General features: G+C 37.7%; 7 protein-coding genes across 7 annotated transcripts; 4 read left to right on the top strand and 3 right to left on the bottom strand. All coding sequences in view use genetic code 12, as the record gives it.

The window, feature by feature from the left end:
* Positions 1–472: 472 nt before the first annotated feature.
* On the top strand, positions 473–2,068 carry I9W82_005421 (uncharacterized protein; the record flags this gene model as incomplete). Its single annotated transcript, XM_067694596.1, has 1 exon — positions 473–2,068. The coding sequence occupies one exon, from the start codon at positions 473–475 to the stop codon at positions 2,066–2,068; it is 1,596 nt and encodes a 531-aa protein (XP_067546901.1).
* A 930-nt stretch (positions 2,069–2,998) lies between these two features.
* I9W82_005422 (uncharacterized protein) lies at positions 2,999–4,612 on the bottom strand (the record flags this gene model as incomplete). Its single annotated transcript, XM_067694597.1, has 2 exons — positions 2,999–3,326; positions 3,759–4,612. The coding sequence occupies 2 exons, from the start codon at positions 4,610–4,612 to the stop codon at positions 2,999–3,001; spliced, it is 1,182 nt and encodes a 393-aa protein (XP_067546902.1).
* Positions 4,613–5,215: 603 nt separating this feature from the next.
* Positions 5,216–5,938, bottom strand: I9W82_005423 (uncharacterized protein; the record flags this gene model as incomplete). The annotated part of the gene is made up of 1 exon (XM_067694598.1): positions 5,216–5,938. The coding sequence occupies one exon, from the start codon at positions 5,936–5,938 to the stop codon at positions 5,216–5,218; it is 723 nt and encodes a 240-aa protein (XP_067546903.1).
* A 294-nt stretch (positions 5,939–6,232) lies between these two features.
* CAR1 (arginase) lies at positions 6,233–7,183 on the bottom strand (the record flags this gene model as incomplete). Its single annotated transcript, XM_067694599.1, has 1 exon — positions 6,233–7,183. One exon carries the CDS (start codon positions 7,181–7,183, stop codon positions 6,233–6,235), a length of 951 nt encoding a protein of 316 aa, XP_067546904.1.
* Positions 7,184–8,322: 1,139 nt separating this feature from the next.
* GDE1 (glycerophosphocholine phosphodiesterase) lies at positions 8,323–11,838 on the top strand (the record flags this gene model as incomplete). The annotated part of the gene is made up of 1 exon (XM_067694600.1): positions 8,323–11,838. The coding sequence occupies one exon, from the start codon at positions 8,323–8,325 to the stop codon at positions 11,836–11,838; it is 3,516 nt and encodes a 1,171-aa protein (XP_067546905.1).
* A 117-nt stretch (positions 11,839–11,955) lies between these two features.
* TIP41 (Tip41p) lies at positions 11,956–13,188 on the top strand (the record flags this gene model as incomplete). Its single annotated transcript, XM_067694601.1, has 1 exon — positions 11,956–13,188. One exon carries the CDS (start codon positions 11,956–11,958, stop codon positions 13,186–13,188), a length of 1,233 nt encoding a protein of 410 aa, XP_067546906.1.
* Positions 13,189–13,304: 116 nt separating this feature from the next.
* Positions 13,305–14,099, top strand: I9W82_005427 (mitochondrial 37S ribosomal protein mS42; the record flags this gene model as incomplete). The annotated part of the gene is made up of 1 exon (XM_067694602.1): positions 13,305–14,099. The coding sequence occupies one exon, from the start codon at positions 13,305–13,307 to the stop codon at positions 14,097–14,099; it is 795 nt and encodes a 264-aa protein (XP_067546907.1).
* Positions 14,100–14,815: the final 716 nt, after the last annotated feature.

The raw sequence follows: 14,815 nt of genomic DNA on the forward strand, positions 1-14,815 counted from the left end.
TGTAAAATAAATATGATTGAATATGTATGAAGTAATCAAAGTCTTTTGATAGCTTTGTTAGTAGAAAGACTGAAGAAAAGAGTGTTTAAAAAGATGAAATTTTTTAAAAAAAAATCTGGTATGGCTATGAATATTTATTTATATATATATATTTATCCGGGGTCAAATTACCTAACAACAGCCAACGAAAAATTATGATTCCATTTCTCTTTTTTGTGTCGAAGTAAAAATAAAAAATAAAAATTAAAAAATTAGTCTGGGGAAAAAGAGACAATTATACACGACCCATTTTTCTTTTCTCTTCAACATCCGTACCTCCGGGTCCACAATATAGACAACTAACGGCCCTTTTTTATTATACAGTGCGTTTTAAGTAAGTCGTCTCTTTAAGGAATTCGTACAAAAAAAATAAAAAAAAAATCACGTAAAATGTAAACAAGTGTAGTTTTTAACCCGCTCTTATACCACCACAATGCCACCTTCGAAAAAGAAAAAGACAGAGGAGGAGAAAAGAGAATGGGAGGAATCATTGCAGATGGCTGTTATTGAAAGTAAGAGCCAAACTCGTCCTAATAATTCTAAAATTGCACGTAAGTATGGGCATTACAGATCAGCATTAGCCTATCGATTAGATGGCGGTTTACCACGCAAACAAGCTCACGAAAGTCAACAAGTACTATCAGGAAAGCAAGAGATCCTCTTTCTTAGACAGGTCCAAGCAGCAGATCACGAACACGTTGGGTTAACAGCCTGTGAGATGCAAGAATTTGCGCAAGATATTTTGGACGCGCTCGGTATAGATCATCACGTAGGAGATAACTGGCCATATAACATGTTGGAGAGACACCCATGGATTAGGATGCTCTCAGGCAAACCGACAGACCAGAATCGAACCTATGGGGTCTCTTTGGCAGGAATAGAGGTGTTTTTTCAGCGCTATGAGGACGCTGTAACTCGGTACAAGGTTGAGGCAGTAAACATTTGGAACATGGACGAAACAGGTATATTTATACACCAAATTGGAAAGAAAAGAGTTGCCGGCGATAGTCTGAAAAAGAGTACGAATGTCAAGAGTGGAAATAGTAAGGAAATTACCACAGTTGTGGAGGCTATTTCAGCTGCAGGAGAAAGAATTAGATATCCCCTCTCAATATTCAAGAGTAAAACGCTCATGACCAACCAGATTTCAGATGATGAGAAGTTGGAGTGGGCTTATGCCGTGAGCTATAAAGGCTGGAACACTGGAGACCATTTTGAGCAATGGGTGCGGAAGATATTCATTCCTTTCACTGCACCAAAAAATTCTCAAGATTACCGGATTTTGATCATGGATAACCACGCAACACATTACAGCGAAGAGCTCAAACTGGTTCTAAAGGATGCTAGAGTGATCCCGATTTACCTACCACCCCATTGCCTGCATTTGATGCAGCCGTTAGATGTCGGTGTTTTCAAACCCGTTAAGGATCATTACAGAAAACTTGTTGCCCGTTATTTTGACAGGCATGCAACACATGTTGTCCCAAAAGACAAGTTTATAGAGTTCTGGATTGGCTCTAGAAACCTTAGGATGACAAAAGAGAACATTTCAAGTGGGTTCAGGAAGTCTGGGCTATGGCCCATTGATAAACAAATGGTCCTTGAAAATCCGGAGCTAACAAAGAAAAATGCAATAGTTTCTGATGAAAACGCACCACTATATGATTCTCTGAATTCGAATTTATGTATAAATGGGGTTTCCGGTGTTGTTTACCCAGAAGAAAGCTCGAAACCAACTGAGAGAAATATTCGTGCAAAAGAACGGGTGAGAAACAGGGAAATTCAACTACGTGACCAAACAATTGCGCAAAAGGATAACATAATAAGGACGCTATCACGTAAACTAGAACTGAAAGAAAACCCTCCACTGAAAGGGCCTAAGAAAAAGGTGTGTTCCATGGATAATGGCGAGATTAAAACGAGCCAAGAGGTTCAGCCTCGGAGTAAAAAATTAAAGCAAGATATGGAGAAAAAGATGGCGAAAACGCAGAAAAGAGAGCCATTGGGTGATAAAACTAACACTTCCTAATCATTGCCATGAGAAAACCGTTTTGATTAAGCTATTTTGAGTCCAATTCTACATAGATTTTTGTACTAAAACTTGGTAAAATTTTGATTGTTTTTTTTTTTTTTCTGTACGAATTCCTTAAAGAGACGACTTACTTAAAACGCACTGTAGTTACATTTTTAACTTCCTATTTACATCGGTCGACCAATTACCTTAAACGGACGATTAATCTTTTCCGGCAACGTCTGACATATGAATGAATAGCTCAGTGCACGAGTCTACAATGTCTCACAGGCTGGTACTTTTGTGTGAAATTGCCTACCGCCCCCTCCCCACAAAATGTGACTTTGACTCATGACTCTTTACTTTTTTTTTTCTGATGTGATTTTGAATTTACCGAGAACCAATCAAAATTGGATTTTTCAGTTTTTCCGTAAAAATACACACACATAAACAGACGCGACAAGAGAAAATTGACATATGAAAGTTATTCCTCGGTGTTTTTTCTTTTCTTTTCATTTAAACAATAGGACCGTCTTGTGAGTGTATTACATCACCAAAGTACTCTTCTGTTTTGAATCAAGGAGACACAAAGAGACATGAATGAAGTCAACTGCAACTTGCATTGTAATCCCTCTAGACTTGTCTTTGACGCGTCGGCTTGAAGCATATCCGTCGACAAGATGCTTCATTTAAATGGCCGTTTGTTCGTGGTAGGATAATCAGAGCACTTCAGGCCGAAGGTGGTGGAATATCTGCAAGAGATTCTCTGACTGATAATGTAGACAATGCTCCAGAACGAGTATCGACTACAAGAGAGCAGAGTTGCAAAGAGCACATAATCCAGTGTTTATTGATATTAGACTTTTCCAATCCTCAACATACTATGAAGTGTATTGATTTGTGTTGTAGAGATTTACTCTCTTGCTTACTCCATCGCATAGGTGTATTTTACACCATCGAATCAACATCCAGAAACAACTCCGACTCTGTCTCAAGATAATAATCAAACACATTCTCAAGCATTCTAATCAACGAAATAATGTAGTGTCCCATAGCTCGTGAATAAGCAAAGTCTCCAACACATCCAACAAAACCACCACCAGCACTTTCTGAACCAGTTGCCAAACTGTAGTTGTTATATGACACAGCAACGTATGGATTATTGTAACTGACTGGCTTAATCATTCTTAAAAATTCAAGGTATCTGCGTAAATGTAAACTGAAATCATGACTTTTCTTACCACCAATACGTATACTCTTTTTCAAAACTTCATGACTAAAGGGGGACCTGCAAGTTAGTATATGTACGTAAAAGCAAGCAACTGAGGCCAGGCCCTTCTCACTTACGAGTTTAGCATCGTTTCGATATCAAGGATTTGACATTTGAATAAATCATCAAGTAGGCATAACAATAAATGAATTTCATGGTAAAGACTCAGTAACTGGTTTGGGGAAAATTTGTATCGAGGTTGTAGTTTCAGTCCGCCTTGTGGTTCCTTTGAGGGTGGATTATTCTTGGATAGCTGATGAAGTAGTGATCGAGGACGTAATAGCATTTTTCTTTAGTGGCGTTATGGGGGAAAAAGATTAAAAAAGGGGAAAATGTTTCCTCAAATTTTAATATCTTTTGGTTTTGCACCCAAAATTACATAAAAACTATGAGAACTTATATTTGACAATAATTTACTACTTCAACATTTCCACTTACGCAGTCTTTTCAGTTGCAGTGGATCCGGAAATATCACCTGTGGTTCCCGAACTAGCAACTCCTTGCTTCTCCTTTTCTTGCTCTTCCCTCTTAATCTTGGCTAATCTAACTGCTTCTTCATGAACATCCTTGACATCTCCAGCAAGACTTTGATAATACTTGTGGATTCTTTGTCCCAATGGTGAGTTGATTGCATTATCGAAATACTTTTGTAATCCAGAACTAGCAAAAGTTGATTGTGCTTTTTGTAAGTGTTGATTGACAGTCGAGTCTGGATCTTGTGAATGGACATATTTCTTATCCAATGATGAGATAAACGATTGGAAACGTTCTGAAACTCCATTCTTTTTATCAAACTCTAATCCACGTTCAATGACTGGATCTGATAAGACATACCCATCAGCTAACAATTGTGCCAAGATGGCATACTTTGGCTTCTCTTCTTGCTCAACGTCATCATATGTTTTGTCACCAGTCTTGATTGAGTCGTTTTCCGCGCCTGCTCCAGAAGCTGTGCCACCAGCACCGGAAGCACCACCTAAGGTGTCCTTGATATCACCTTTCTGTTGAGCAACTGCGGCGCCAGCACCACCTTGTTGAGGAGCTAATCCTTTAGCACCATCAGTAAGCTCCAAGTCTTCTTCAACTTTGATAAACGAGTTTTCCAACTCAGCATCATTTAACAACAATGCAGTTGATACTGCTTTAGGTGAAGCAAATAAAACTTGGTATTTCTTTGTCTTGCCATTGTCTTCAAGAGGCACCAAGTCGGATACTTTACCGCAAAAGGAAAAGAATTCAGATACTTTTGCTGGTGATACGTGTGAAGGGATGTTGGAAGCTATAACTGACATTGTAATTGAGTTGCGTTATGAAGGAGGAAAAAGAGAATCTGTTGAGGAATTGTAAAACAGCAAATGTGAGTTTTATTTATATGACGCTCCGAGGCGAATGCGGCTGCTGCGCCTTTTGTGTAATGAATTTTTTTTATCACAGGCTGATAATTGCTATTTAGCCTCAAGCAGTAAGGGGACACGAAAACAGGAGTTCACCCATATTAGATTATAGTATGAGCTGAAGACCTCAGTTGATATACAGCCTGGTTTATAAGTTCGGATGATTGTTTAGAATTTTGGATGTATTTGTGAACACGTGCACATGCAATACTCGATGTGGCTCCGATTTTATAACACTCGAGCGAAAAACCTAACTCAATTGGCCGAACAGTTCAAAATGTGATGAGGACTACTACTAGTGTCCTCTATGCTAAAGCTGGCTTATGCGGGATATTTTAAAAGAGTAATTTAAAGATGTACATTTTTTGTGCAAAATGGTTGCAAAAAAATGTTGGAATAAGAGGAGTCTCCAAATTAAGTTTTACTCGATACTTTTCAAGTTTTACAAGAAAAAGTTAAAAGTATGAATTTCATGTTAAACTAAGTAATTCCTTATGAAAGCTATGCCTTAGAGCCTTCCCTTTCCTTAGCCAATTTCTTAGCATGATCACGAATTGAATTAACATCATTAGCCAAATTTTGATAAAATTGACTAACCTTGACACCACTTTTCGAATTGGCAACATCATTACTCAAATTATCGAAATATTTCTTCAACTCTGAATGTTCATAAGCTTTACCCAATTTCTCTTGTCCTTTAATCACGGGACATTTCTCCTTATTTTCATTTAATGATTTGATAAAGTGTGTGTAGTTTTCAGAAACTCCATGCTGCTTATCCCATTCAGTGGCTTTGGATACTACTTTATGGGAAAGTTGGTACCCGTGAGACAATAACTCTGCTAATATAGCGTATTTCGGTTTATCTTCTTGATGAAGGTCAGCTGATTGGGTTTTGTTTCTAATTTGAGCATTGGCGTTGCGCAAAGTTTCTTCAATATCATCTTGTCTCTGTTTTTCAATACCACCTTGTTGTGGAGCAACGCCAGTGTCTCCATCATCGGTGAGTTGCAAATCTTCATCAACTCTAATGAAAGTATTGTCCAACTCGGCGTCGTTGAGGATTAAAGCAGTCGACACTGCTTTTGGGTCTTCAAAGGAGACTTGGTACTTGGTTTCACTTAAGGGAGTTAAGTTGGAAACGTGACCGGCGAAGGAAAAAAACTTGATAAGTTCAGCTGGTGAAACTTTGGATGGGACATTTGAGACGATAACGGAAGACATTGTAAAGTAGCTTTGTTGATTTTACTGTTTTATGAAAAGAGTGATTGCGTAACTTGGTTGCTTTATATAGACAGAGAATGGGCGATCCACGTAGCAATCAATCATCCTTGTATGCGTAGGAATATTATTCTAATCGTTTCTATCGCAGTTCTACAAGTCAGTATTCAAGAATGCAATTTCTAGGCTTTGTATGCACAACGGGCTATTTGACACATTCTTTGACATTCTTTTACTAAAGTGAATCGAATCTACAAAATTATTACCCACAGAATATTTTATTATAGCCTATATTTCTTATAGTAAAGTTTGTCCCAATGCACATCTACCTATAGCACAAGCAGCACTAACAGTATCCAACACATGTTCTTCAGTTTCAGCCAACATTGGATTAGTTTCAACAATATCCAAACTTTGCAACAATCCCAGTTGAGCAATTTCTTCAGCTACGAATAAACCTTCTCTTAAACTTAAACCACCTTCAACTCTAGTACCAGTGGCTGGAACAAAAGAAGGATCAATAGCATCAACATCATACGATAAATGGATTGGACAATCACGACTTGGATTGACTTTATCCAAGGCCATTTCGACAACTTTACCAATACCATATTTATCAATGTGATACATTGAAAAAGCAGCAATGTTATGTTCACGTAAAATCTTCTTTTCACCTTCATCGACATCTCTTAATCCAATGTAAACCAACTTGTTAGATTTTAATACACGTGGAACCCAGCCATATTCAGGAGGATATGAATCTTCATCAATTCCCATTAGGAAACTCAATGGACATCCATGCAAGTTACCGGAATCAGTAGTTTTAGGACTATTAATATCGGCATGTGCATCAACCCAAACAACACAAGTATCTGGGTTATGAGCTAGACTAGCACCAACAGTAGCAGTTCCAATAGAGTGATCACCACCAACAACCAAAGGTAATCTTCCTTCACTTAAGCTGGCTTTACTAGCTTCAAATAGTAATTGACAACATTTACTAACAATAGCAGTGTTTTTCACTCCAAAGTCATCTTTAATGTTGGATTTCTTCTCTTCAAGTGATGCATTAGCTAATGGGTTGATTAGTTTGGTAGTCCATCCAAGTGATTCAATTTGTTTTTGGAAACCGGCATTTAAAATGTATTCTGGTCCTAATTCTACACCACCTTTTGGTTGACCACCAGAGAATGGTGCTGTTATTATAGTTGCTTTTTTATCTGGATGAAATTTGTATTCGATTGACATTTGGATAAGTTGAAGAAGAAGAAGAAGAAATAAAGATACAGTTGGGAATGGGACTGTTGTTGGTGTATTTATATGTGATTATGAGATACACGATATTTGGATTGATCTATCCGTTAATGGCAATGCAATGCGATGAGTTATACTATTGTAACATCAATAAAACTGAGTGTTTCCTAAAATGGAATGTAAGAGAGAAGACACAAGTTTGGCATTCTTTATTTGTATTTGTTCTGTAAATGACAATCGAAAGCGAGAATATGGTTAACATCGGCATTAAAAATGACATTCAATTCGGTCACAGTTTACTTCTACGCAAAATGCAGATAGAAGTAGAATGTACCCCACGTTCTAACATAAAGTAGGCATCATTTCATTAGACTATGCAGAAAGAGAGACGAAAACAAAAAGAGGGGACACAGTGTCATCTGATGGGATCGAATTATGCCGTTTGAAGGGCATTTGAAAGCGAGAGAACCTTTTTCCAATGAAAGACCGACGTCTTTCATGGAAAGTCATTGTCGTCAGAACAATATTACTTGTTTACCTAACTGAAGTAGAAGGAGATCAATAATACTTGTAAACTTAATCACGTGCTTCTTGGAGTCAAACCTCTAATAAAGTAGGCTACGCTGTATGCAGTATGTCTTTCTTCGCTTAAGGATAATCTATGACTCCTAAGTAATAACTGCTCTCGTATACTTACTCAACTCCAAACTTCACTCTTCAAGCGGTCTTTTTATCAATTCTAAAGGTACACACTAATGTATTTGGGCTCTGTCTGTCGTATACTCATATCATATTAAGCAGTGGTACATCAACACTTCCTATATCGGAACAATATTCGGAATCTATAAAAAATATCCTGCATATAAGTGTATAGTTTTGAGATGGCCCACGTTTTCCTTCATTATTGACTGCGAAACTCTAATATAACTACTACTACACGTAATAATAATCATACATCAACTTACAGAGAAAATACAACATCGTATCGTGTGTCTGTGTGTAACTCTGTGTTGATTCTCGGCAAAAGTGTTACAGTTCCCTCATTTATATAAACTAATCGCTTTTTCATTCAAACGTTTACAATACGGAGTCAATCAAAATATAGATAACGAAACTACAGTGCCCATTCCAATATGAAGTTTGGAAAGACATACTTATCCCATCAGATCCCAGAATGGTCGATCTATTACATGGACTACAAACATTTAAAGAAAATCATCAAATCGATTGATTCAGTTAAACAAGAATCCGATATTGACGAAGCATCATATCCCGAGTTAATTCTGGAGACGTTGAGTTCCTTCTTTTTTGAAATTGATAGAAATATTGAAAATGTTGACGAGTTTTACAATGCAAAGTATAAGGAATATGAACGAAGATTGACTAAAATCATTCAAGTTTTAGGCTACAGTGACAATGTTGTTACTCATAAGGTTGAAAGTCAAGAAGAATTGGATGAAATTGTCAACATTTTGATTGAGTTGAGAATGTTGTTTCGTAATTTGAAATGGTTTGGTGAATTAAACCATCGTGGGTTTATCAAGATTTTGAAAAAGTTGGATAAGAAGTTGTCTTCAATTTTGAACGATGATGATGGACAAGTTAGTGAGATTGATGTGTCACGTAATAACAAGGAAGCTTATTTAACAACAAGGATTGATGCATTACCTTTTGCTAATGAAGCTGAAGTTGCCAACAATTTAGATATAATTCATCGCATCTTGTTACAATTGGGAACTATGGGATCAACTAGTGAAGTTAAATTGGAAACTTTGAAAATTGAAAATAATGTTGAATCATTTCAAGAAATTTTGGAAAATGATGATTCAAAAGCATTGGAGGAAAGTATCTTGGATAACAAGACTGAAAAATTCAACATTTCTTTACTAAACAAAGCTTCCCTTTTGAATGCTGAAAAATGTATTGATTTGATTTGGAAACATTTACATGGCTTGTACGATGAAAAGGATATTAATGGTAGAAATTTCTTCCATCATAATGTCATTAGCCTTGGTAAAAACCAATTCATTAAAGAAGAACAATTGACTCCTGGAGATTCACCCAATTGGTTAATTGGTGGTGCTAATGGGGCTGATAATAACAACATCAACAATACTAGTGGGTTGTTGCATGTGTTGAGTAAATTGGATGATAAAAAGCTCTTGATTGCTAAAGATCACTATAATAGAACTCCATTGCATTATGCTGCCCAGTATGGACTAGTTCAAGTGACAAATATCTTGTTGGACCACTGCACCAAATGGGATTTGATTGATTCTGAATCATCAATTGATAATATGCAAATCTGGGGTGATCAAGAAAACCTTACTCCATTACATTTATCAATCATTGGTAAACATCCAAAAACCACCGAAGTATTGATCAAATTTAACAGTCCAAGGAAATTGACATGCCCTGACTTATTACTTTTATCAGTGAGATTAAACTCAAGTCGTATTTTAAACTCATTAATCACTGATGGTAGGATTGATATTGATTACACCGATGAAAACCACAAGAATGAAACGGCATTATACATTGCTTCAAAGATGAATCTTGCTGGGTTGGTTGAGTTCTTGTTGGAATCTAATGCAAATACTGAAATTGGTGAACAAGTATTTGGATGGACACCAATCTTTATTGCTGCGTCTGAAGGCTATGCAGAAATTGTCAAGTTGTTGAAGGAATTTGATGCAAATTATGATATTGTTGATAATTCAGGTTGGCTACCTATGGAACATGCATGTTTAAGAGGTCATTTGAAAGTTGCTGATTTGTTAGTGCCTCGTGATCCTAAACTTTTGCTTTATGATACATATCATCCGGAAAATAACATTGCCCGTGTGCCTAGTGAAGCTGCAAGTCCAGTATTGCGCCCAAAAGACGATTCTTCTGGTGTTGGTGCTCTCCCAACTAGTATTGATCGTTTGCCTGAAGCTCATAAACATGCCGTGAATGAGTTTTATAAGCAATTGAAGAATAACTCTTCTGGTAATGTGTCGAGATCAACGTCACCAAAGAGAAAGAAACGTATTAGAGCAGTTAAATCATTTGGTCATCGGTACCTTGGTGAAGAGGAGAGTTTGATTTTGGTTACTTTGGGAACTACTGATTTGCGTGATGATCGTGCCCCAGTTGAATTAAACAAGATTTCGTTGGCGAGATCATTTGCTACCGAGTTGGATACTGCGTTATCATTGTCCATCACTTGTCGTTACAAGTCAACAAATCAACAAGTTGAACCACCTGTGATTATTGATTTACCTTTGGAGGATTATCATGGAAGTGCCACTGACCCAATCTCTTTCAAACTTACCAACAATGTATCGATTGATGATGTTATAATCACCTTTGACTTGATTCCAACTTACCAAGTGAATAAAAAAGTCTTGGGTAGAGCCATTGCACTTTTAAAAGATGCATACACTAAAGTAGGCCCCCATTTGAGGTCATTAAATAACAACATCACGATCCCTATCCTCGAGACTACAAATTTGGATATCCTTGGTCTTATTAGATTTGAATATTTACAGATCCTCCCATTCAAACATCACGCAATGTCAATTGCGAGATCAGACACGTATTGGAAACAATTGGTCTCGACTAGAGTCATTGGACATCGTGGGTTGGGTAAGAATGTGAGTGGTAGACAATCATTACAATTGGGAGAAAATACCGTTGAATCATTCATTGCTGCTTCGTCATTGGGTGCTTCCTATGTTGAGTTTGATGTGCAATTGACAAAAGATTTCGTCCCTGTTGTGTACCATGATTTTACCGTTGCTGAACTGGGTGTTGATATTCCTATGCATTTGTTAACTTTGGAACAATTTCTTGGATTAAACAAGACTAGTGAAAAGCCAGTTAGAGCTGTTGATGATGAGGTCTTGGTGAGATCGAAACCTAGAGCCAAGTCGTCGTTCCAGTTGAATGGAGGCTCCCATCATGACGATATCGTTGATCGTGACTTTGCTAGTCAATTTGATGAACGGATGAAGTTGACCAAGACTTGGAAAAGTAAAGGATACAAGGGAAATGCCAGAGGAAGTTCCATTGCTTCTAATTTCGTCACTTTAAAAGATTTGTTCAAGAAATTGCCACAACATGTTGGGTTCAACATTGAATTGAAATATCCGATGTTGGATGAAGCTGAACAGGAAAGTATGGGTGAATTAGCCATTGATTTGAATTTGTACTTGGACACAATACTTAAAGTTGTCTATGATGAAAATGTCAATAATCGTCATATTGTGTTCTCATCATTTCATCCAGACGTGTGTCTTCTCCTTTCTTTGAAACAACCAACTATGCCAATCTTGTATCTAACGGAAGGTGGTACTGCACCAATGGCAGATATTCGTGCATCATCATTACAAAATGCCATTCGGTTCGCCAAGAAATGGAATTTATTAGGAATCGTTTCTGCTGCGGAAACATTGGTCAAGACTCCGCGTTTAGCACAAGTAGTTAAACTGTCGGGTTTGGTTTGTGTTACTTATGGGGTTGAGAATAATGATCCCGAATTGGCCAAGATTCAAATGAGAGCTGGTGTTGATGCCGTTATTGTTGATAGTGTGTTGGCGGTTAGAGAAGGGTTAAGGGAGCATAATGATTCAAGAAAGGAGTTTGAAGATTCAGGTAGTGAATAGAGTAGAAGAATAGAAGAGATATATGGTACTGTATTGTAGGTAAACTGGCGCGAGAAAATAAAAAAGTTACGAAATCACGTAACTGTTTCATCTCTATATAGTAGTTACACGGCAAGTATGAGTAAAGATAATGATAAACCAACGACTACTCGTCCTTCACTGAACTTTGCTGTTCCTACACAACCACGCCGTGGTATTGATGCGGTGCATGTTAATGCAGCTAGAGAAATGGTGCAGCTACATACCCGAGGTCGGGCCCCTCCTTCAAGACAGCAGCAGCAACAGCAGCCACAGCCAACACAGCAACTACTGGGACATTCTCCTGTTGTATCAGCACAATCTAGAGCTCCTTTCGCCAAACCAAAAATCAGTATACCTTTGGAACACGATGGTGAATGCAAGAATCCCCAGTGTGAGCATTGTGGAAGTATAATTATCCCTGCTCCTCAGCTGTCGTTCCCGGTACAGGATCAGCCATCGATCAAGGTGAATGATTGGGAGATATATACTATCAAGAAACCCATCTTGTCGTCGGCTGAACTTGATCATTTGGGCGATACCAAGTTTGAATTTCCGTTACCAGAGATGATTTTTGGAAATAATTTTGTACGGATTAAGTATACAGGAGAAACAGAAGTTGGTGATGGGGATCTACGTGAGATTTGGTTTAATTCGATAGATGCGTTGGATACGTTGGAAGACGATAGTCATTTAAAAGTGAGTTATCATCAAGAATGGCTCCAACTGCGTCAAAACCGACGCAAGAAACACGAGAAAAGAGGCGGTGATGCGAAATCTTCGACTAATGCGGAAGATGAAATGAATGAAAAAGTGAGTGACTTGACCGATTTGGACGCCGTGAAGCCATATGACTGGACGTATTCGCCAAATTACGTGGGTCAATGTCGTGGGTTTAACTTTGTTGGTGGTGATGAGTCATTGGAGATCCCTGTGAATCGATTAATGAACCCTGATCCTATCTTGTTCTTTGATGAGATGATCTTGTATGAGGATGAGTTGGCAGATAATGGGATAAGTATGCTTTCTATAAAAATCAGAGTGATGCCAACTTGTTTATTATTACTATGTCGGTTTTTCCTAAGGATTGATAATGTGATTTTCAGGATAAGAGATTGTCGAATCTTTATCGATTTTGAATCGAATGAAGTGATTAGGGAGTACAAGTGGCAAGAATGTGAGTATGATGAAGTGTTGAAGGTGGCTGCGACAGGTGGCGGTGGAAGCGGTAAGGTGAATAATGATCCGAAAAAGTTGCTACGGGATCAGAATTGGGTGAGTTTGAATATTCCTGTTGTCAAGAGGACGATTGAGAGGTGTGCAGTAGAGTAGAATCGTAATAGATGTCTGTATGTTGTGTACGATGTTGCAGATTTGATATTCCTACGAAGAAAAGGAAAAAAAAAATTTTTTTCAATGTTCTACCAGACCCTATTCACCCATCCACTATGTTCAAATCAAGTCGAAATAGTCTCTTTAGACAGCTCCGATCTGTTCATACATTACCAAGGTTAGCCAACCACGAATCATGGTCCAATGAAGGAATACAAGGGCTTTTATCACCAAAAGGTTATTCGACAGCATGGACAGATTATCAAACCTACTTGTTAACCAATTTGACCTTACTCACCAATGGAACGGCCAATGAGACGAAAAAACCATTTGAAATCTTACTCAACACTGCTAAGCAAACGACTCAACAACATACGTTCCATTATGCTGCCATGTCTCACATGAATCATTTCTTTTTTGAACAATTGACTGATAAATCAAACTCGAAATTGAGTAAACCTTCACGATTCCTTATGGAGAAGCTAATACATCAGGATATTTTAGATGTTGATGCTTTGAGAACTAAGATGTTGACTATGGCTGAGAATGCATATGGACAAGGATGGATTTATCTTGTTGAGGATAAGACCAAGAACTTGCAGTTTCTTCAATGTAATAATGATGGAGTGCCTTATTATTTCGGTAAGCGTCAACAATTGGATTTGAATGGTGGTATAGATGAGCTTAGCTTTAACAGTTTGGCTAATTTGCAGAAAAGAGCAAGTGGGGAAGAGGAAGTTGCTGGTGTTAGTGCTGTTGAAGATGAGCAGTATTTACCTATATTGGCTATAAACTACTGGGATTACATGTATGTTGAGGATTATGGTGTTACTGGAAAGAATGAGTACTTGAATAACTTGTGGGATCATTTGAATTGGGATGTTATTAACAAGAGATTGTTCCAGGTGTAGGGCTGTGGGTGTGTCGTGTATATAGGATCAGGAATAGACGTATTGAAGCAGTTAACACTGAATTACTAGTCTACTTCTCAGTTTGATGGTCAATGAGAGTTTAGCAGAATTGCCGCAAAAAATATATTGCTGGAATGGATGATCAGTGCAATAGTGGTCCATCAGCTTGCGAGGTTTCTGCTGAGACATTTACGTCTGGCAATAAACACTCATATGCTAGTTTTAGTCTGCGATATTTGTGCCTGCTACTTTTGTGTGTGTTGAGTGCATTTTGCCTAGTCTTGGCTCTTGGTCACTGAATTCCTGTATGTAAGGTGATATTTTAGTTGATTCTTTCCCAATAAGGAAATCGCCGCATCGCATTACACACGTCATACCAAATACAAATTTTTCAGTATAAATACCACTCAAGATTCCCATTCTTTTCCAAATCATAATCCATCTCAATTCAATCAATTCCATCAAATTCAATTTGTATCAAATCCAACCAATCAATAAATATATTATCAGAATGTCATCAAACAACGATCAAACTAAATCCTGCAGCTGTGGTTCATCTTGTACTTGTGCTAGTGATAAAGGTGGATGCAAGTGTGATACCTGCACCAAGTGAGTGTTGATAGTGGTTCCACCATGGTTGCTTATCAATGGTTTATAGGTTTATGATTTAGTTTAATGAATTTACTTTCAAAGAAGTGTTTTGATGTAGATCATCT

This window comes from Candida metapsilosis (assembly GCF_017655625.1).
Source record: "Candida metapsilosis strain BP57 chromosome Unknown scaffold7, whole genome shotgun sequence".
Taxonomy (NCBI): domain Eukaryota; kingdom Fungi; phylum Ascomycota; class Pichiomycetes; order Serinales; family Debaryomycetaceae; genus Lodderomyces; species Lodderomyces metapsilosis.